Here is a 22,519-nt window from a genome sequence, read left to right as displayed (position 1 = left end):
TGAATAATTTCGGGAACGTCAGCCTAGGGAGACAGGGTAACATCGGAGGTGGCAACCAAGGGAGGGGTACAAATTTCTCCACGATATGCATTCCATTGACCCCAAATTTTCGTCCACGCCCTGGGTCTGCCCCTAGCCACATAGACTGTCTTCTCTCGGAACATGGACCAGTCCATGTTATCCTCCCACACCGAAACGTCCGGAGGTCGGGATGCGCCCCAAAGTTGCGCAATGTCGCGCTTCGCGACCATGTAACCCAAGGTCGCCCATCTAGTCTGGGCCACAGAGTAATCGGAGGGTTCCCACACGTTCAGCAGGCATCGTCGGGCTTCAGGTCGCAGGGCAACACCAGTCACAACAGTCGTTACCGCAAGCACATCCACCCAGTAGGCTGCCACCACAGGGCACTCCCAAAGTATATGCATAAAGGTTGCGCTCATCCCACAGCCACGCTTACATAAGCCATCCGGGGAAAAACCCATTACAACCAGACGTGGACCAGTCGCATACACCCGGTGGAGGATCTTAAGTTGCACCAAACGAAGACGGGTGGGAATGGCGACCTCTTTCGGAGAGGAGAGTGCCGACTGCCAATCCTCGTCATCTAATTCCAATCCATCACCGACCCACATCTCCCTGAGTCGGACCAACAAATCAGCGCGATTATGAATCAATTTTTTGTAAATAAGGGAGATAGTGCTGTCGGGCAGGTGTCCATCTAGTATACGATCTTCAAGGGGGGAGGACTCGGGCAGGGCCACATCAGGAGTCAGAACTGAGGCCAGGGCATGCCGGACCTGCAGATACCGGAAAAACTCTCTATCACTCAAGTCGTATTCTGCCTTAAGGGCCTGGAATGACTTCATGCGACCATTCACACAAACATCACCCACCTTACAAATCCCAATCATATCCCAGCGTTCAAAGCCCTTAGTAGACCAGAGACACCCCAAACGTTCAGAAGCATAAAGCGGAGTCGCCAGCGTCAGTCGATTCTCCCATCCCAAACTCACATTCGCGGCGCGCCACACGTTGACTGCAGTCCTGGACGGGCCCGTAAGATGGCGCCCGGCCGATCTAGAATAAAGCGCTCTAGTAAAGTCCCCTCCCGGCAGCTGGAACCTATCCATCTCAAAGGCCGGATCGCGACCCGGCGAATACATCGCGTGGTTAATGGCAGATAGCTGGGCAGCCCAGTAATATCTCTTGATGTCGGGGAGCGCCATGCCCCCGTCGTACCAAGGGATGGTAAGTTTCGCAAGGGCTATACGTGGACGCCCGTCCCAAATCAGTTGTCTTTGCAGACTCTCGATCTCTCTGAAATAGGTAGCGGGAATGTCGTCATAAGAATTTTGAAGTGCGTAGAGGAACCGCGGCAAGGACATCATTTTAAAAAGAGCAGCCCTACCCAGAGGAGATAGGGGTAGCTTACGCCAACGGGCCACATCCAGTCGCAGTCTAAGAAGCGGGGGGAGGAGATTACGCTCAAACCGGAGTGAGGGGTCCAGGGTAATAAAAATCCCCAAGTACTTGAAGCCAGACTGGACTACCTGGATAGGAAATCTGTCCGGCAAAGGGGGCAAAACACCCGAAAGAACATACACACAGGACTTAGCCCAATTAATAACAAGGCCCGAGTTAGCACCGAACGAAGTAAGAACATCAAATAAGACATTTAAAGATTTACGCGGGGAGGTAAGATATAGAAGAATGTCGTCCGCGTAAAGAGAGACGCGGTCCTCAAAGTCCGGTGACCAACGGATCCCTTTGAGTGAAGGTTCCCACCGAAGCCACGCAGGTAACGGTTCCAAGGCAAGCGCGAAAAGCAATGGAGACAAGGGGCAACCCTGACGGGTCCCCCTACCAAGGCAGAAGGGGACAGAAACTCTACCGTTCACCACTACCTGCGCTAAGGGTTCAACGTACAACAACTTCACCCAACCAATAAACTCAGGTCCAAAACCAAATTTTTCGAGAGCTGCCCAAAGATAGGGCCACTCGACAGTGTCAAAGGCCATCGAGGCGTCTAACGAGGCCAAAATGGCCGGCTCCGTCAGAAGCCCCGCCCTCGCAACAGCACCATGAAGACGACGTAGGTTAAGAGCTGTGTTGCGATGTTGGATAAATCCGGATTGATCCGGATGGACCAAGCCACTAATGACCGTCAGTAGACGGGTCGCCAGGAGCTTAGCCAGGACCTTAGGCTCAACATTTAACAGGGAAATGGGCCTATAAGACGAACAAAGGTCCCGCGGTTTCCCGTCTTTGGGAATTACGACTATCGTAGCCAGACGCTGGTCATAAGGGAGAATACCCCGTTCCCGGGACTCCAAAAACATGGCACGAAGATGGGGCGCTACCCCGTCAGGGCGTAGCTTGTACAGCTCAATTGGTAACCCATTCGGGCCCAAGGCCTTGCCCGAACGGAGCGAACGAATGGCAGTCGCTATCTCATCCGTAGTAAAAGGGGACTCCAACGAAACACGGTCCAGATCGGAAACACTGGGCAAAGCTATATCGCGCAACAAAAGGCGAGAGTCAGCCACATCCCGTCCAGACACAGGGGTATAAACCACACGAAAATACTCCGCAAAACATTCAACTATTCCAACCGGGTCCGTCACTTCGACACCATTCGACGACTGAATCACAGGCACCACACGATTCGCTCTCTCTTTCTTATCCAACCACGCCAACAATTTACCCGCTTTGTCCCCCACATCATACAGACGACCCTGCTGTTCCCGGAACATCAGTTTAGCCGCATCCGTGACCAAGGACTTATAAGCAAATTGTTTCAGACCCAGGGCGTGGAGTTTATCAGAGGTGACATCCGACTCTAAGTCGGCCTCCCTCTCCGCAATCTCTCTCTCAAGGTCCACCACCTCCCGATTCCTAGCCTTCTTGGATTCAGCAATAAGGGAAAGGGCCTGCCCACGAATCACTGTCTTAAAGGCCTCCCACAGGGATACCGCAGAGGAAACGGACCCCTCGTTGTCTAAAAAATAGGCATCCAAAGACTTAGTCAAAAGGTTGCGGGTCTCAGGGGAGGTAATGTACCAGGGGTTAATAGGAGCCACTCGGCCCGCCGTCTCCACCCCAAACTCAAAACAAAGCCAGAGCGGAGAATGATCGGAGATGCCCCGGGGGAGGTGTCTGATCTCACGCACCGCCGGCGTCTGCGCCGCGGGCATCAGGAAATAATCCAGTCTAGACAAACTCCCATGGGCCCCCGAATGGAAAGTGTATTGAAGCTGGGTAGGATGCAGAAGCCTCCAGCAATCCACCAAGCCAAACGTGTCCAAAAACCCACCCAGCCACTGTTGGGCGGAAGGGGTATCCCTAGGGGGGTAACGATCGTGTAGACCGGAGATCACAGAATTAAAGTCGCCTGCAATAAAGAGAGTACTATCAGGGAGGTTCAACAACACACGGCCCAAATCGGAAAAGGTAGAAGTCTGTAGGCCGGGGGGCACATAAACAGTAAACAAGGAGAGGGTACAACCCTAATAACGACCCACGAGGACAGCATAACGCCCCCGATCATCAAGGATCACATCATCAATAGCTAGGGGGAGGGAAGCCCGAACAAGGATACCCACCCCCCTGGAACCCGTGGTAAACCCCGAATGTGCGGCAAGGCGATATCCCCACCTATTCATCGCACGACAGGTATTGCCCACCAAATGAGTCTCCTGTAGAAAAACAATATCTGGAGATAAACGGCGTAAATATTTTAACACCACACTCCGCTTAATGCGATCTCCCAGACCATTAACATTCCACGAAACAAACCTCAACCCGCTACCCCCCATCCCACACAGCAACGCCGAAACCCCTCTGCAATGAGCATGACATAAAAACATCAGAAGCAAAATTGAGTCGCCTTGAGAACATAACACACAAACATCGAACATCCCAACCACCCACCCCCCAACAATCAAGAAAACACCCCCCACCCTGCACCCCTGCAAAATGCTAAAAAGCCACCCCAACATGCAGTGTGCCTGTCGCCCAAGAACCCCCATTCTACAAAAAGACCCCGGAGGAGGAAAGGCTCTGGCCCACCCGCCACCCCGAGCAAGACCGATAATGAGGAGAACACACAAACAGTAGAGGCACTGAGGCATAGAATCCCTGAAGAGTTTACTCTGTACGAGGGCCCAGGTGTAGACGAATTGTTCAGCTTTCCACACCACCTTCAGCACCACCCGGGTGGGCGGCGGACTCAGTCGCAGGAGGTCGGTCAGGCAGAGAGTCCAGCCAGTCATTCACAGAATCAGGCCGATCAAAGAAGAAGGTTCGGTCATTGTACTCAACGCGCAGCCTGGTCGGAAAAAGCATAGCGTAGCGTAACCCCATGTCTCGGAGACGTTTCTTGACACCACGGAAGCCCATACGCTGTTTCTGGACCTGTTGAGAAAAGTCCGGATAAAAGTTCACTGTGGCGTTCTCAAAGGCCACCGGGCCCTTCACACGTGATGCTTGCAGGATAGCGTCCCGATCCCTATAATGGAAGAGTTTCGCAACAATAGGCCTCGGCGGGGCACCTGGCTTACCCTGGCCCCCCGGAACACGATGGGCACGCTCCACTGCAAAAAATGTACTCGGACCAGACGGAGAGAGGTAGTTCTGGATCAAGTCCTCAACAAGGAGATCAACAGAGTGAGGTTCTGGATTCTCCGGAACTCCGACCACGCGCACATTACAGCGACGTGCCCTGTTCTCAAAGTCCTCCAAACGCCGGGTCATGAAATCGTTCACCCTACGGAGGTTGCCGATCTCCGTCTGTATCTCCGAGACGTCTTCCGTGAGGCTGGATGACTTGAGATCCAATGACTTCACCTTCTCATTGGTTTTCGACAGGTCAGCTCGAATCAAGTTCACATCAATGGCCACGGTGTCGATTTTGTGGGCCAAAGCTTCATATTGTTGGCCTATCGTCTCCTTCATGCCAGAAATGGCGCCCATGATGTCCTGCAAGGACGGCTCCGTTGACGCGTCCACAATGTGGTCAGCAGCACTTGATCCGGGCAGGGCAGCTCCGGGGGACCCCTTTGAATGGGTGTAGCGGTCCATAACGTTAGACTGGACCGGGCCCCCACGCAGGGGCGTCTTGGTCTTCCGAGTCTCTCGGTCCCCTCTGCCTGCCATGCTAGAACTGCGTCACCAGGAGAGTTACCAGGCTCGATGGAATGGCCACAAGAAAGTAGGGCTTTGGGACCAAAGAGTCGCTGCTCGGGTACCACTAGTATAGGGCCAGCAGATAGGAGAATAAACCAGCCAAAGGCCCGACAGCCGTCTCGTGCCCCGGATCCAGCCCAGGCCAGGCTCCCCTGCCAGATGTCTCAGTCTGAGGCAGAAACGAAACCGAAACTTAAGAGGGGGACCCACAAGTCGAATCCCCCTGCCGCTGTTGTTCAACTCCAAGACGGCCACAGAGCCTCACCCAGTCCCGGGCGTACCTCAAGGGCGGAGCCCGAAAGTTCGAATCACCGTAACTCCTGCACCCCGGGTCCAAATCAAATTTCAAAAGTTCCAGGGCAATCAGCTCAGCGTCCTCTACACAAATCCTCGTAAAGAGTCAGGATATGTTCAGGATATCATGCCGGGAGTGGCGGGGGTCCGGGGAGCGCTGTGCTCACGCGGCCATCTCGAATGCCCGCCAAGCTCCTCCTCCGAATAGTTTTAATTTACTATCCAACACCTTCCCTAGTGTCCACGGGGACTGGAGTTGGAATAATAAATTAAACTATTCACTATCCAGCACCCCCAAGTGTAATGCGTTGTAAAGGTTTGCGTTGTAATACTTGCGTTGTAACAGCATGCCTGGTAAAAGCATGCGTTGTAACGTCATACATCCTCTATTTGGTCTTATGATGCTTGATATTTTTCTGCATGTCCTAAGTGACTCCAAAGAATTTAACTGCAGACATTGTTGCTGCAGTCTCTAATGGCTTAGATTTCTTTGTTCCTGGGGGAATTTTCTCTGCTGTAAAGTGGGAGAGTTTTGTTTATCCTTAATCCAATTTGTTCAGATATCTTGAGGGTGAGGGTATTATATAGCACAATGGTCTAATGGAATGAAAGCTGAAGGTAAGATAATTCATGCTCTCTGTGTTTCCTAAATACAGCTCGGGACGAGATAAAATCTGCACTGTCTGGGATCTGAAAACTGAGACATCCAAGAGGACGATTCCGGTCTATGAGGTGAGTGCTGAAAGTACTTTGTACATACATGCTGGAACCCACCTATCTTGGGTTGCTTGTGTTTGAATTCAGAGAGAACCTGGCTTGGAATCTTGAGCTGGACTGTTCTATTGGAGCAGGAGCAAGACTCGTTTGCATATGGATGGATCTAATCTTAGGTGGCATGGTGGGCCCCAAAACGAAGGGTTGGAACGCTACCTGAGTAATTGCCAGTGGTTCGACTTTGTGCAAGCATTGCTCCATCACATTTTGTGTTTGATGTAATGCCCTCAGTGACCAAGGGCATTGCCAAATTCTGAGTCCCTTGCTTACTATGCCACTGGAGCCAAGCTACACCTAACTAAAGAGGCCCAATTAGGCTGAAAGAGGCTGAAACTGGTCTTGGGTTGCTTGTGGTTCGGAGAGGACCTGGCTTGGCAGTTCTGGCTGAACTGTTCCTGTTGGAGCATGACCAAGACTGATGCCTGGGTCTAATCTGAGGTGGCATAGTGGGCAAAAGAATGATGGGTTGGAATGCTACCCCGGGCGATTGCCAGTGGTTTGACTTATTGTAAGCATTCCCCCTTCACCTCATAAGAGACTTCTCTGTGTTCTCACCTGGACATCTCCGATGTTGGAACTCAATTACCAAAGCACAATCAGGACATTTGCTCTGAGATGTGACATTGCTTGTGCTATTTCTATACTGACAGCCTTCCGCAGCACCCACTCCTTGCAGTCGCATTCTATCAAATAATTGCTGCCAGTTCTTGATTCTACAAAACTTTCCCTTCATTTCCCTAAGATACAGTAGTCTATGTGACCTTCCTGACTCATTTAGGGGGTCCTATGAGGAAAATGAATTATGCTCACACTTAACCCCTCCTGTCGGCCGTTGGCCGTCGCGAGCACTACCTGGCTGGGGCTGCGAACGGCCGACATGGCCCCGCCCGTTTCTTCGAAAGTTCCGCAATGGCGCGGAACGTTCGAAGCAGCTATGAGGTTAGTATCGTATTCTGTTTATTTGATCTTTATCACAATCACTTGCATGAGTTTATTGAAATGTATCATCCTTCGTGAAGAGATCATCAAAGAATAGTTACAGTCATATAATGTCATTGAGATAGGGAGCTTTCATGTCAAAGCAGAATGGCTTGCATAGAGGCTAGCAGACTTCAAAAAAACATTGAGCATTCTGGGAATTTCTGTTTTTTTGTCTGTGAAGTTTGAGCTCACTCATGGGCTTCCAGTCCTAATCCTGGACTGCCACAACTGTTTGAAGAAGCAATGGTGCTTTCTGTCTTACAGTTCATTCCACGTGTAATGCCAGTATGTATGTTAGCAGGCAGCACAGTGCCAGAGGCCTTCAACGCCATAAACTGCTTACAGGACTCTTGTATCTTATGTATGGGTTACTTGGGTAATTATATGTAAACCTCACACCCAAATCTTTGCTTCTTAATACATCGAGTTGAGTTGCAAATTCATCAATCTTGAAAGGTAAACTTCCCTTTCTTATCTTTCCATTTTCTCCCTCAGAGCGTCGAAGCAGTTGTTGTTCTCCCAGACTCTACAGATTCTCCAGGAGCTGAAAGAAAGGGACTCCACTTCATAACAGCTGGCAGCAAAGGTGGGTAGAAGGCAGATCACTGTTGCAGTAACAGATGCAATATTTGTTTTGTTATCACAGAGGGCATACACATTTCCTGTATATTGTGAGCAAACCTTACATGTCCTGAGCAATGGTTCAAATGCTGCAGGTGCTACTGAATAAGCCTGACTTCAGTCAAATGAGATTTTATGTCTGGTTCGTACACACCCTTTGCAAAGAGCTTTGGCTCCATTTCCCACACCTGAATACTATGTCTCTGCATACGAACAACAAGTGACTGACTCAACACTACGTAGTTTCTTGAAGGCCACATAGGGGTCCTATTCAAAATATATTAACAAATAATTTCTATAAAATAAATGCTTTCTGTATCTCCAGTCGGAGATCAACAATATTTGATAAACTGTTTTGAAGCTGTAAAAAAGTGGATTATTATGTGACACAGTTATGAGACCTCACCATCTAATAATGTCACAATCTTTATCAGGTCCAGTTAGGTTTCTTTACTCGTACGTAAACTATGAAGGGCTGTTATTAAATTTAAAAATACATAACATTCATACCTTTAATGGATTTCTTATTTACCGCCCAATAGGCCCAAATAATAATTTAATTCAATCCATATTAGGACTCATGGGCTCATATTTATTTATTTATTTATTGATACAATTTATAAAGCGCATACGTTTGCCCGTGGGCGTCTTGGCTCATATATTGACTGCTCAAATTTCATGATTTTAGGATGCTTTAATTTCCACTTAGACTGTATGGATGATACAAATACGGAGCTATTAATCGACAACCTTCTTAGTTTTGATCTGCTACAGCAGGTTAATAAACCCACTTATGATGCTAATCATATCGTACTCAGTATATTCTCCATTAATATCGATCTGTTAATTGAAAAAATTCTGCCTTTGATGTGGACGTATCACAGAGCCAATCTGTTTAAAATGTGTGGACCAGCTGCACAGTCAGTGTCTTCCAAAGCATTGACAGTAGTAAAATATCACGCATGGAAGTAAATAAAAAATAATCAATTAAACAATCTTCTATGCAATATCAAGCCCTTAATTAATAATGATGTGGAGCAAGCTGCCGCCAGGTATGAGGCTTGGGTTGGGGCTGCTCTCTCTCAAGTAGCTCCTCTTGAAACAAAGACTAAGCATCGACTCACACCTTCCGCGCCTTGGTACTCCTATGAGCTCAGGGACTATAAAAAGAAAGGTGGGCACCAGAAAAAACTCTGGAGGACAACCTACAGCCTAGAGGAAAAAATAATACATAAAACCATAATAAAAAATGATAAAACTATGGTTCATGTAACTAAAACAGTATATGTTACAGATTAAATGAGAGCAGCTGAAAATTCCATTAAGGAACTGTTCAATACAGTAAAATCACGTTTATCTTTTGGCAACAGAAATGTAGCAACTCCCTGCCAAAAGTTATGTGATGAATTGGCGATTTTTTTCTTTTTAAAGTAAATAAAATCTTCCTGGACTTTAAGACCGTGCCAAATAACTCAAATAATTAAATCCCTGTCTCGGGGACAGATACTGGGCAGACATGCACGGATGATGATTGTGTTTGAATAACATGAATAACAAGCAAGAACCTAGGAGGTCTATAGGCCAAGCAAATTGCTGGCAACACTGGCAAGTCTATCTCTGCGTCAGTGGGTGCTACAGTCACCATACAACAATGTCTAAGAAATGAAGAGAGAGCAAGAGACACATATGTGAGAAAAGAGAGTGGTGATATCTAGATAAGAAAACTGGTCAAACCAGATCCAGTACACGATAATTGTGGATAACCATCAAACAAACCAAGTGATCGGTCCTATCATTTGGCCGTCCACACTGTGACCTGGCGGGTCCTTCGATCATTTAGACCTCATGCCACACAGTAAGTAGTCTGTACTGGACTAGGTCCACAGTGAAATTGGAACCACAGATTGTGGGTCAATGAATGATGGTTAGTGAAAAGTGGTGAAAATACAGTGCAACATACAATAAAGTGGTGTGTGTAAAATAGGGTGAAATGTCTAGACAAACACTTTAATAGGAATCAGACACATCCCCTAGTTAAAAAACAGGAACAGCGCAAACGACAGTATGGAACAAATGACTGTCGCGATTAGTTTCCCATTCCTCAATAATGTACTTTTTCACCCCACTTTCTGAGGAGAAAGTCTCTAATGTAATTATCTCCATAAAGTCTGGAGCTCCTGATGATCCCTGCCCTCTGCAGTTTACTCTGTCTGGTTTCAGCTACCATTTCTGCCCATCTGGCGGTATTACTTAACAGTGTGCCTGAGTCTGACAGTTTTCCAGAGGTCCGGAAAAAGGCATCTATTTGCCACTTCTAAAGAAGCACTCTCTTGACTCCTTGGACGTAAATAATTACAGACCTATAGCATGTCTACCTCTCATTGCTAAAGTTTTAGAAAAGGCCATGAATCAGGGAATTTCAATTTTTCTTGAAAACACTAACTGTTTAGGTTATGCTCAACATGGGTTTCGGCCCTTCCATTGTACAGAATCCGCCTTATTGGTGGCAACTTAAGAAATCCGAGCTATTGTGGTCAATTCGATACGGTTGACCACCTCTTACTGGTAAACCGCTTAGAAAGGATAGGCATTAAAAGGTTCTGCCCTCAAATTAATTAAGTCCTTTCTGTCCAACAGAGAGCAATCAGTGGCCTTGGACGTTTTGACCTCAAATCCATTTACACTTCCATGTGGGGTCCCTCCGGGATCTTCACTAATTCCAAACATATTTAATGCCTATATCACCTCTTTAATCAAATTAATTTGAACCTGTGGGTTCACAGTATTTTCTTATGCCAATGGTACCAAAATAGTGGTATTGGTGTCTACTGAAACTGATAAAGTGGCCAAAGATTTCAGAGTGTATATGACGAGGATTGCAAACTGGATGCAGAAGAATGTTTTAAAATTGAACTCAGAAAAGACAGACATACTGCTATTCTGCAAGGATCACTCACTCTGGAATTCCTCTTGATGGGCATCCAGCTTTGGGCCCCTTCCACTTCCTTGTCAGAAAGCTAGAAATTTGAGGGGCATTTTTAACTAAAATCCCACCTCATTGAACATCCTAAGTAGGTTACATCATCCTATTTCCTCATGTTCACAAATGTAAAGAAGATCCTGCCTTTCCTTACCATGGAGCTCAGGAAAACGGCTATCCTAGCTGTTGTTATATCTAAAATAGATGACTGTAGTGCTTTATATGTGGGCTCCTTCTCAACAAGTTGCAAACCCTCCAAAACGTTGCAACAAGAGTGCTGAAGAAGCTTCCTAAATTCTGTTCAGCCTCATAAGCCATTAAAGATCTTCATTGGCTGCCTATTGGGGCAATGAATGAATTTAACGCTCTATGCTGGGCCCATAAGGCACTACATCAAGTTGGTCCTTGCTTTCTTCAGGGTGTTTTTAAATGGTACATCCCTTCTTGTACTAAGCGGTCTATCAATTCCAGGCAGGTATGTGTACCCAGATTAAACGGATGTAATTGGGAATTTTTTATCTATTCATTTTAGCCTAATCGATTGAAGTACAGGAAGGAATTGAAAACTTTTTCTTTTAGTACCATCAATCAATCATATCATTTGTAAAGCGCACTACTCACCCGTGAGGGTCTGAAGGCGCTGGGATGGGGAATGCTGCTACTGCTCGAAAAGCCAGGTCTTGAGGAGTTTTCTGAAGGTCAGCAGGACTTGGGTCTGCCATAGGTGGATGCAGGACCGGACTGGCCGTTGCGGGCACCGGGCAATCCCCCGGTGGACCGCACGGGTGGGGGCCGGTTTGGGGCCCCTGGGGGCCGTTTTTGTTACAGGGCCGTTTTTGCAGCCGAAAACCGGCCCTGGCAAAGAGCGCGGCCGGCACCCCCTCCCCCCGAAGGGAGGGGAGTGGGGGGGGGGCGGCCGAGCACTTTGCCAGGGCCGGTTTTGGTTCCCAGTCCGGCCCTGGGTGGATGGGGGGCGGGGTGGGTGTTCCAGGTCTTGGCAGTGAGGTGGGAGAACGATCTGCCGCCGGAGGTCGCTCTTCGGAAGTGGGGGACTGTGGTGAGGGTGTGGTCGGCGGAGCGGAGCTGGTGGGTGGGGGTGTAGAGGCTGAGTCGTCTGTTGAGGTACGTTGGTCCAGTGTTGTGGAGTGCCTTGTGTGTGTGGGTGAGGAGCTTGAAGGTTATCCTCTTGTTGACCGGGAGCCAGTGCAGGTCTCTCAGGTGGAGTGTGATGTGGCTGCGGCAAGGGATGTCGAGGATCAGGTGTGCATAGGCGTTCTGGATGCGTTGGAGCCATCACAGGAGTTTGGCCGAGGCTCCTGCGTAGCGGGCGTTTCCGTAGTCCAACCTGCTGCTGACGAGGGCCTGGGTGACCGTTCTTCTCGTTTCAGTGGGGATCCACTTGTAGATCCTGCGGAGCATGCAGAGGGTGTTGAAGTAGGGGGGAGGGGGGAGGGGGGGGGGGGCGGCGAGCACTTTGCCAGGGCCGGTTTTGGTTCCCAGTCCGGCCCTGGGTGGATGGGGGGCGGGGTGGGTGTTCCAGGTCTTGGCGGGGAGGTGGGAGAACGATCTGCCGCCGGAGGTCGCTCTTCGGAAGTGGGGGACTGTGGTGAGGGTGTGGTCGGCGGAGCGGAGCTAGCGGGTGGGGGTGTAGAGGCTGAGTCGTCTGTTGAGGTACGTTGGTCCAGTGTTGTGGAGTGCCTTGTGTGTGTGGGTGAGGAGCTTGAAGGTTATCCTCTTGTTGACCGGGAGCCAGTGCAGGTCTCTCAGGTGGGGTGTGATGTGGCTGCGGCGAGGGATGTCGAGGATCAGGTGTGCAGAGGCGTTCTGGATGCGTTGGAGCCATCACAGGAGTTTGGCCGAGGCTCCTGCGTAGCGGGCGTTTCCGTAGTCCAACCTGCTGATGACGAGGGCCTGGGTGACCGTTCTTCTCGTTTCAGTGGGGATCCACTTGTAGATCCTGCGGAGCATGCAGAGGGTGTTGAAGTAGGAGGAGGAGACGGCGTTGACCTGTTTAGTCATGGAGAGGGTGGAGTCGAGGATGACCCCTAGGTTGCGTGCGTGCGTGGTGGGTGGGTGTTGGAGCTGTTCCCAGTGCGGTCGGCCACCAGGAGTCGCCCCAGGCCGGAGGGATGGATCCGAGGATGAGGACCTCCGTCTTGTCCGAGTTCAGCTTCAGTCGGCTGTTGAAGGAGGTGGTCCAGTCCAAAGCCTTCTCGTGGATCCCGGCGTTGTGGAGGCGTGTTCGTAGTGTGTGGTGGCAGACCGTGTCGTAGGCGGTTAACAGGTCCAGGAGGATGAGGGCCGCCGTTTCTCCATTGTCAAGCAGGGACTTGATGTCATCGTTGGCGGCGATGAGGGCAGTCTCGGTGCTGTGGTTGCTGCGAACCCGGACTGGGAAGGGTCCAGGATGTTGTTCTCCTCGAGGTAGCGGGTCAGTTGTTCGTTGACGGCCTTCTCGATGACCTCTGCTGGGAACGGGAGCAGGGAGATGGGCCGGAAGTTCTTCAGGTCCTTTGGGTTCGCCATGGGTTTCTTGATTAAGGCATTGATCTCAACGTGGTTCCAGCTCTCTGGGAAGGTTGCTGTCTCAAAGGAGGAGTTGATGACTTTCCGGAGATGGGGTGTGATGGATGTGCTGGCTTTGCTGAAGATGTGGTGTGGGCATGGGTCTGACGGAGATCCGGAGTGGATGGTGTTCATGATCTTGATCGTGTCTTCGTTGATGTTGGTCCAGGAGAGCAGGCGGTTGGTACGGATGGTGGTCGTGGGGGCGGAGGTCTCAGTGGTTGTCGGGGCAGTCGTGTTGTTGAAGCTGTCGTGGATGTCTGGGATCTTGCAGTGGAAGAAGGTGGCCAGCGCTTTGTTGTCTTGGCGGCCTTTGAAGGAGGCCCTTTTGGCGGATCTGATGAGGTGATGGTGTCTGCAGGTGGCGTTCTTGTGGGCTGCGTGGCTGTCCGGTGTTTGTTCACGGAGCCAGATCTTCTCCAGCTTTCGGCAGGTTTGCTTGGAGGCCCGGAGGTCTTCAGTGAACCAGCTGGCTTTCCTGTTGGTGTGACTGTTGGAGGGTTTCTTGATCGGGGCGAGGGTGTTGGCGCAGTCGTTGATCCACTGTCTGAGGTTGTTGGCGGCGGTGTTGGGGTCGTCAGATGGGCTCTGGGCGAGGGTGGTGGTTAGCTGGTCTTCGGTGACTTTGCTCCAGCAGTGGCGAGACATCTGTTGGGTGCGGTGGTGCGTGGTGGGTTTCTTGAAGGTGAAGTGGATGCAGCGATGGTCAGTCCAGTGGAGTCCGGTGGTGTGGTTGAAGGAGACGTGGGGGCTTGCGGAGAAGATGGGGTCAAGCGTGTGACCGGCTGAGTGGGTGGGTGTTGTGATGAGTTGTCTGAGTCCAAGGTTGGCTAGGTTGTCGATCAGGGTGGTTGAGTTGGTGGTGGTGTTGTTGTTCTCGAGGTGGAAGTTCAGGTCCCCGAGGAGGATGTAGTCCGTGTAGGCTAGGGCGTGTGTGCTGATGAAGTCGGCGATGGAGTCTGCGATGGAGTCTGAACTGTGGTCGGGGTCTGGCGTCCGAAGTCTAATAGTTAATTTAGCTGCTGCAAAATGCTTTGTTTTTGCTTATCTCATGCTTTCGGGTTAAAATGACACTAGACCAAGACAACTCTTTGGTAATCGCACGTTCTATAAAATATATTTACGTAACTCTTAGCTCAGTCCTGGGTAGAGGTGGCACAGGGCTGTCAGACTTAATCATAAGAACACAGGTAAAGTACTTGAAATACCAGAACAGTAGGCAAGTAGGAAGCACGAGTTAATAAAAACCCAAAACCAATCTATAAAAATAGAATGTGATATTTGCTTTAAATAGACACCAAAACAACATAAGTCTATCAAGGGGACCTGGAGATATGAATTTTTTTAAAGGTAACTAAAATTACTTCGTCTTTAGACGCAATAAATCATTTAAAGTGGTTTGTATCCAATGGGCTAAAACTCCTGTTAGTTTTGGTGTAGGTACAATAGGTTGAGAGCTAGTCAGAAGGACCACTCCGGTGCAGAAGGGCAGTTACCTGTCACGTTTAACACTCTTAGGGTCCTCCGTGCACTTTTCTACTTTTAACAGGCCTCCAAGAAAAAGTGATTTCATGATTTGCAAAACAAATTGTGACATTGGCACGTTGGTAAAAATTCTGCTATTTGTGCAAAAGTACCCGCAAAATTCAAGTTTTTTTCTTTTTTATATGTAACGCGGACTCAACCCGAAGGTATTGGAGTGCTTTACATGAGCACCAGTTACATTACACAAGGACACATTCTGTTTTTAGGGACATTAAAATTAAGTTATTTGCCCAGAATTACAGGACGTTCATTGAGCTAATGCTGATACTCAAACGTAGTTCCCCAGTGCCAAGGTCTGCAGCTTTAGACTTTCCAGCAAAATACACACTGTTTGCTAGACTAATGGGAGTGTTGATCCTGGTAAGCTTGCGTCACCTGAGGCTGCTTTGCCCATTGCAAATCCACTAACCCACAGTGGTTCAGAAGGAAACCGTGCTGTAAGACGTATTTGAAGAGTTTGAGAGGACGTCTCCTTCCCAGAATAAAGCCGTGGCTGTTGCTGAAGGATCTATGGATCCTCACATTATGATTAGCTAGCTATGATTGTGTGATGCAAGGGGTCCTCAAAATGCCCATGGACCATGCGTCACGAAAAATAAATGTGAACATGTAATGGGCCACGGGAGCAGACCATACCTGAAGGAGGATGTGGGGAGAGAAGTCGCAGAGAGATAGATAGTTTCCAACAAAATATGATGTTTTTCACAGCAGGATCTGCAGCTTTGCCATCAGATACACATATCCTCAGAGCCATCATTTGCATGCATGCACTCTGCAAAATTCAGACTGCAGGTTCACAGAGCCTCAAGGAACCACCTTCAGCCACAGATCAACTGAGCCACTGACCCATTTTGGATTTGTGGACCTGGGTCTATAGGCTTTTTTTTTTAGTTTGAGTAATTTCAGGGTTTTCGTATTTATATTTAGTATATATGTAAATACCCAAGGAGACAACTCCACTTTAACCTTGTTTTCTTTCAGTGTATGTATATAAACTACAGTTTTAAAACCAAAAAATTTATATTTATGTCAGTTACGTATAACTGGTGAATTTCAGTGCTTCCTTCAGCTTTTGTGTCCCTGATACTTAACAGGGGACTAAGCCAACTAGCCCTGGGAGTGACAACTTCTGTCCTGGCTACCAGTGGAGCTCTTCTCCACGGGTGGGCACAGCAGGTACACTCCTACCTGCCCTCTTTGTGGGTCCCTCTAGTGCAGCGGGTGCAGTCCAGTACAGCCTTTCTTTGCTGGGTCCAGGGAGCATCAGGGAAGTCTTTCCTCTGTCTTCTTTCTGCGTACAGTAGTAATCTCTGAGGTGCCACTTTTATGCTACTCATTTGAGGGAGGGAAGGATTCACTAGTTAACGGCGCAATAGTTGTCATTTCCATCACTTTCTGGGTGTTTGGCCACCAAAGGATACCCCGCTACCCCAATCCAAGATGATGCAAGCCTTCATCCCTTGTAAGCAGCCCTGGGCACACCCCTGTGGTGTACCCAGCATAACGAGTCACTTCTGCTACAACAGTCCTCTGCTATCAGCAGAAGCGGCCGCTCCACACGCTGCTCCCAGCCTCCTCGAACGGGTATCGTTACCACTGAGATCCTATCTCGCACTCTGCCTGAGCCTGCACAGTTAAAGAAGCGTCTAGTTAGTGCGTAGCGCTAGATTGCCCCGCCCGCCGAGCATTGTTGTTTAAATCTGCCGAGGCCATTTACATCGTTACGCTCGACTGCCAAAGTGCGCTTGTGCGACAGCAGTTCTTGTGCCGTGCTGCCTGAAATAGTATTAGTGCCTGTAATTGTATATTGTATTTGCGCCTCCGCCTTTCACATCGCGCTCGCCTGCATTGTGCCCCAGTGTTGTTTTGAGATTGCCTGCTTGCTGCCATTTGGTTTGTTGTTGTCCTGCCTCCTTCCCCTGATCTCCACCCCGCCTCCCTGCTGACCCTCCCTCGCCCCTCCCCTTCCGCTATCCGCATATGACAGATGCATCCTCGTGCAGCGTTCACGCGCAGCGGTCGCGCCCTGTGCGCGCCGAAGGCGCGCCAAAGGTAAGCCAGTCTACGCCCGTCCGCGCCTGGACCGCGCCCAGCGCCATACCCCCTGGTCCTCGCAAAGCCCACTCCTCCCGCATTACTTACGATGCCGCTGCCCTCCTAGCCCTTAACCCCGAACGCACCCCACAATGCTACGAAGCTGCCCCGGGACGTACCCATGGCCCCTTCGCCTGTCACTCCTGCAATTTTACCAGCATCAAGAACCTTTCCATATCTACTAACCCCAAACACAGCTCCGACTCTAACCACCTGAAGTGCATCCTGCTGAACACCCGCTCGGTCCACAGACACGCCACCGAACTCTGGGACCTACTCGACACTGCTTCACCGGACGTCGCCTTCCTTACAGAAACCTGGTTGAACGCATCATCAACACCCGACATCGCCATAGCAATCCCGGACACTTACAAGATCACCCGAAAAGACCGCTCCAATCAAACTGGAGGAGGCATCGCCATCGTCCATAAGAACACCATCAAAATCACAACCAGCTCCGCCGATAACCTTGCTAACGCCGAACACCTTCACTTCCAGATCCACACCGACCCTAGGACCACACTCAGAGGCACCCTCATCTACAGGCCTCCAGGAACCCGTAAACAATTCTGCGAAGACATCACTGACTTCATCAGTCCACATGCCCTCGCCTCCGAGAACTATATTCTACTAGGAGACCTCAACTTCCACCTGGAAAAGAAAAACGACAGCAACACCACCACCCTCCTTGACAACCTGGCCAATCTCGGCCTCAAACAAATTGTTAACACCCCCAGGACATACGCTCGACCCAATCTTCACCTCCAGCAAACACATCTCCTTCGATCGCACCACAACTCTCCATTGGACGGACCACGGTTGTGTTCACTTCAGCTACAATACCACCTCGACCCACAACCCCCCACAACCTATTCCCCGAAGAAACTGGAACAAAATCACCTCCGACCAACTCCTCACATCTCTCAACCAAAACCCACCCGCCCTCACATCGGACCCAAACCAAGCCGCCATCAAATTCAAACAATGGATCACTCACAGCGCTGACGAATTAGCACCCTTGAAAATCCATCATACCAAACAAGACAGCAAAAAGGCCCCCTGGTTTAACGATGACCTTAAGAAATCCAAAAAACTATGCCGTACTCTCGAGAAAACATGGAGAAAAAACCCAACCACCAACAACATGACCACCTTCAAGGCAGCCACCCGCAAACACCACCAGCTGATTCGATCCACCAAGAAATCAGCATTCAAGAATCGACTCGACAACAACGCCCATAACAGCAAGGAACTATTCAACATCGTCAAAGAATTCACCAACCCCACCGCAGCCTCAAACGACATCACTCCCTCCCAAGACCTCTGCGATTCGTTATCCTCCTTCTTCTACAACAAAATTGCCGATATACATAACAGCTTCGAAAACAGTTCCAACGAACAATCCTCTCCACCCCCCTCAGAACCCAAACCGCCCTCTAACAACCTCAGCGCCTGGAACCCTATCACCACTGAAGACCCCATCCGCCTAATGAATTCCATCCATTCTGGCTCGCCAACCGACCCATGTCCCCACCACATCTTCAACAAAGCAGACTCCACCATCGCACCCCATCTCCGTGATGTCATCAACTGCTCCTTCAACTCTGCTAGCTTCCCAGAAAGCTGGAAACACGCCAAAGTCAGCGCCCTCCTGAAAAAACCCACAGCAGACCCCTCTGAACTTAAAAACTACCGCCCCATATCCCTCCTCCCATTCCCTGCCAAAGTCATTGAGAAAGCCGTCAATAGCCAACTCGCCGCCTTCCTTGAATCCAACAACTCCCTCGATCCCTCACAGTCCGGCTTTCGAGCCAAACACAGCACCGAAACCGCCCTCATCGCAGCAACAGACGACATCCGAACACTACTGGACAACGGAGAAACAGTGGCCCTCATTCTACTCGACCTCTCCGCCGCCTTCGACACTGTCTGTCACAGAACCCTCATACAACGCCTCAGCAATATCGGCATAAAAGGAAAAGCCTTGGACTGGATCATCTCGTTCCTAGCTGGTAGAACTCAGAGAGTCCGACTTCCCCATTCAAATCAGAGGCCACCGAAGTCATCTGCAGTGTACCACAAGGTTCATCACTCAGTCCCACCCTCTTCAACGTTTACATGAGTCCACTCGCATCCATCGCGCATCAACACAACCTTAACATCATCTCCTACGCTGACGACACCCAGCTGATCCTTTGCCTCACCAAAGACCCCAACACCGCCAAAACCAATCTTCACAAAGGCATGAAAGAAGTAGCCGTATGGATGAAAAACAGCCGCCTAAAACTAAACTCAGACAAAACGGAAGTGCTCATCCTAGGATCATCCCCCTCTGCCTGGGACGACTCATGGTGGCCTTCGGATCTGGGCTCAGCACCCATACCCACAGACCACGCACGTAACCTTGGCTTCATCCTAGACTCCTCGCTCTCGATGACCAGACAAGTCAACGCCGTCTCATCCTCCTGCTTCAACGTACTTCGCATGCTCAAAAAAATCTTCCGCTGGATCCCCGCCGAGACTAGAAAGACTGTCACCCACGCACTGGTTACGAGTCGACTAGACTACGGAAACACCCTCTACGCCGGAATTACAGCCAAATTACAGAAAAAACTCCAACGCATCCAAAACGCATCAGCGAGACTCATTTTGGACATCCCTCCCCAAGATCACATTACCGGCCACCTGAAAGACCTCCACTGGCTTCCCGTCAACAAGAGAATAACGTTCCGTCTCCTCACCCACGCACACAGGGCCCTCTACAAACTAGGTCCCGAATGCCTCAACACTCGACTATCCTTCTACACACCCACCCGCCAACTAAGATCCTCCAATCAAGCCCTCGCCGCAGTCCCGCGTATCCAAAGAGCCACCATGGGAGGTAGATCCTTCTCCTACTTGGCGGTCAAGACCTGGAACTCACTCCACACTCACCTCCGCCTTACACAGAACCACATCTCCTTCAGAAAAGAACTTAAAACCTGGCTATTCGATAAATAATGAACCCCCTCCCCAAGCGCCTTGAGACCCTCTGGGTGAGTAGTGCGCTATATAAATTCTTGAACTTGAACAGCGTTTTCCCTTCAGGAGGAAATACTAGCCTATTTGCCTACACAAAGGAGCTTGCAGGCAATGGTGTGATCGCGGTGACATCTTTGAAGCTGGACCATCTGTAACCACCGCCTGGTAGTCATCCTGCTGGAGAATGTCTGACCTCCTCCCTTCAGTAAATCTCTGTGCTCCCTGTTCTTGGAATGCATGACAATTACTAGCAGGGGGAAAGAATGTTGTCTTGGGTGACAGCTGCTGCACATAATCAGGAAAAGGCTACCCGAAGATTCGGGCAACAAAGTGGTGACTTTGTAAAGTTACCTTTTTACTAAAACTTACCTTCATCCAATCTCAGCAATTAATTGGGTTTAACGTAACGATTAATTTGATTTTGTGGCGTAATATCTTTGGTGGTCCAATTGGATGTTGGCACTTAGCTCAGTGGCTAGTGAAACTCCCTGTTAGCCAATGAAGTCACTGGCCTTGCTACAGTGAAAACAACAATTTTTTCAGAAATATGATTTTTAATCACTCCTTGCTCTTTCTATAGTAGAATTTATCTTAAGGAACTAATGGTAGTTGAATAAGATCACAATTGCATACTGTTGTTAATCTAAGTTATGGATAGAAATTGTATATTGACTACATTCCCGTAACATGTTTTAATTTTATAATGTATGCTTATGATCAAAATGTCTCTGATGAGAATGTCTCTTATAATTTCTCTGATGAGAATTTGTCTCTCAACATGTTAATAGAACAAAATATTATGAAAATTAAGTCCTGTTAGCTAAAAAGGCCCTCAATCACTGTTGGTTAACTGACAGCACTATTTAGGAGCTTCCCATTGACCAGGTAAACCAAGGTAGCTGCCTAAAGGTACTACCAGTGGGGTGCATATATATATACCCATGCCAGCCTGCTGTAGCATAAGTTTGCATACAGCAGTTTGCATACACATGCCTCTTACGTAAGCAAGGAGACAAAATAAATCAGAGCATGAAGTGCATGCTTATAATATACAAACCCTTCCCACCTCAAGCACCCTACATGCACAAGCAGAAAATAAAAAGCTTCAAATGTGCTGCTCTTTAGCGACAGTAAGAATGAGAAGGAAATTAGAAGTTAGTTGAAGACTTCCGCATGCATGGTACTGCAGCATACTAGGTGAGATTGCTAAAAAAGTGACGATGGAGAGCACATCTCATCATAGGTAGCGTTGGAAATGAAGGAAATGATTGGTCATTTGAAGGGAACTGGATTTCCTGGTGGAGTATAGGCCTGCAGACTTTAATAGCTCAGATCTGGTTGATTTCCCTTTAAGAGGATTATGTAAAAATATCCAGTTTCTTTCCAGACCTGGTACGTTCAAGCCACAGACCTGCACTGTCTCTTAGCCACCAGTTTTTGTTTTGCCCTGTTCAATGGGTGTTAGAAAGGCGAACCCGGGGGCGGCAGAAGGTGTCTGACTGACCACCCCTAGGTCTACCCCTCCTTCAGAGAAGTGACCGAGCGAGGTCGAGGGGGCCTCCGACGTGGGGGCCCTCTTCCAGAATCGTACAGTAGAGTAACTACACCACTACAAAAGTACACAACACGTAGATAGAGGTTTCAAGCTTTATCTGGCAATAAGGATCGTTTCAATATATATACAGCCGATCCTGGGACCGGGAAAGTCTCGTGACAAGGGGTCGGGTAGCGGGACAGTCTTATAGATGGTCGGTGGTAAGGGGATCCTACGCACAGCTCTCAATCCTCGAGCTGGGGGGTTCCGGAAGGTTGGGCCGCGGCAGCGCCAGCGGGCTCCAAGGTGGTTACAGCGAAGATGGACAGCGGCAGCGCCAGCAGGCTCCAAAGTGGTTACAGTGAAGATGGACCGCGGCAGCGCCAGCAGGCTCCAAGGTGGTTACAGCGAAGATGGACCGCGGCAGCGCCAGCAGGCTCCAAGGTGGTTACAGCGCAGATGGACCGCGGCAGCGCCAGCAGGCTCCAAGGTGGTTACAGCGAAGATGGACCGCGGCAGCGCCAGCAGGCTCCAAGGTGGTTACAGCGAAGATGGACCGCGGCAGCGCCAGCAGGCTCCAAGGTGGTTACAGCGAAGATGAACCGCGGCAGCGCCAGCAGGTTCCAGGTAGAGCAGCAAGGTGAGTTCGTCTCAGGGTCAGCCGACAGCGTCAGCAGGGCTTCTCGACTCCGTGATACAACTGCCGTCCTACTCCGGGGCCGGCCCAGATATAGGTCTGGAGTCCTTTGATGTCCGGACCCTCTCGCCTGGAGGTCAGAGGGGCTGGGATGATGGTGTCCAGACACCCAGCAGGGGGGTGGAGCCAGCGCCCAGGGAGGCCGGAGGGCGATCGATACCAGGCGTCCGGGGATGGCTGGAGAGCCATCGACACTCCCCTCTCCTTGTCTCTGGTTGAGTGGCCAATC

The 22,519-nt window shown here is 49.7% G+C and overlaps 1 protein-coding gene across 2 annotated transcripts in view; it reads left to right on the top strand.

Annotated features, from left to right (window-relative positions):
• The window catches only part of TBL3 (transducin beta like 3), a 197,719-nt gene that overhangs the window by 91,884 nt on the left and 83,316 nt on the right, over positions 1-22,519 (top strand). For both annotated transcript variants that reach the window (XM_078664866.1, XM_078664865.1), the window contains 2 exons: positions 6,135-6,210; positions 7,729-7,819. In XM_078664866.1, coding sequence (XP_078520992.1) covers positions 6,135-6,210; positions 7,729-7,819 — 167 coding nt within the window. The remainder of the gene's footprint in view (positions 1-6,134; positions 6,211-7,728; positions 7,820-22,519) is intronic.

Source organism: Lissotriton helveticus, chromosome 10 (assembly GCF_964261635.1).
Source record: "Lissotriton helveticus chromosome 10, aLisHel1.1, whole genome shotgun sequence".
Taxonomy (NCBI): domain Eukaryota; kingdom Metazoa; phylum Chordata; class Amphibia; order Caudata; family Salamandridae; genus Lissotriton; species Lissotriton helveticus.
The sequence above is the reverse complement of the archived record's forward strand: the minus strand, read 5'-3'. Positions and strand labels throughout refer to the sequence as shown.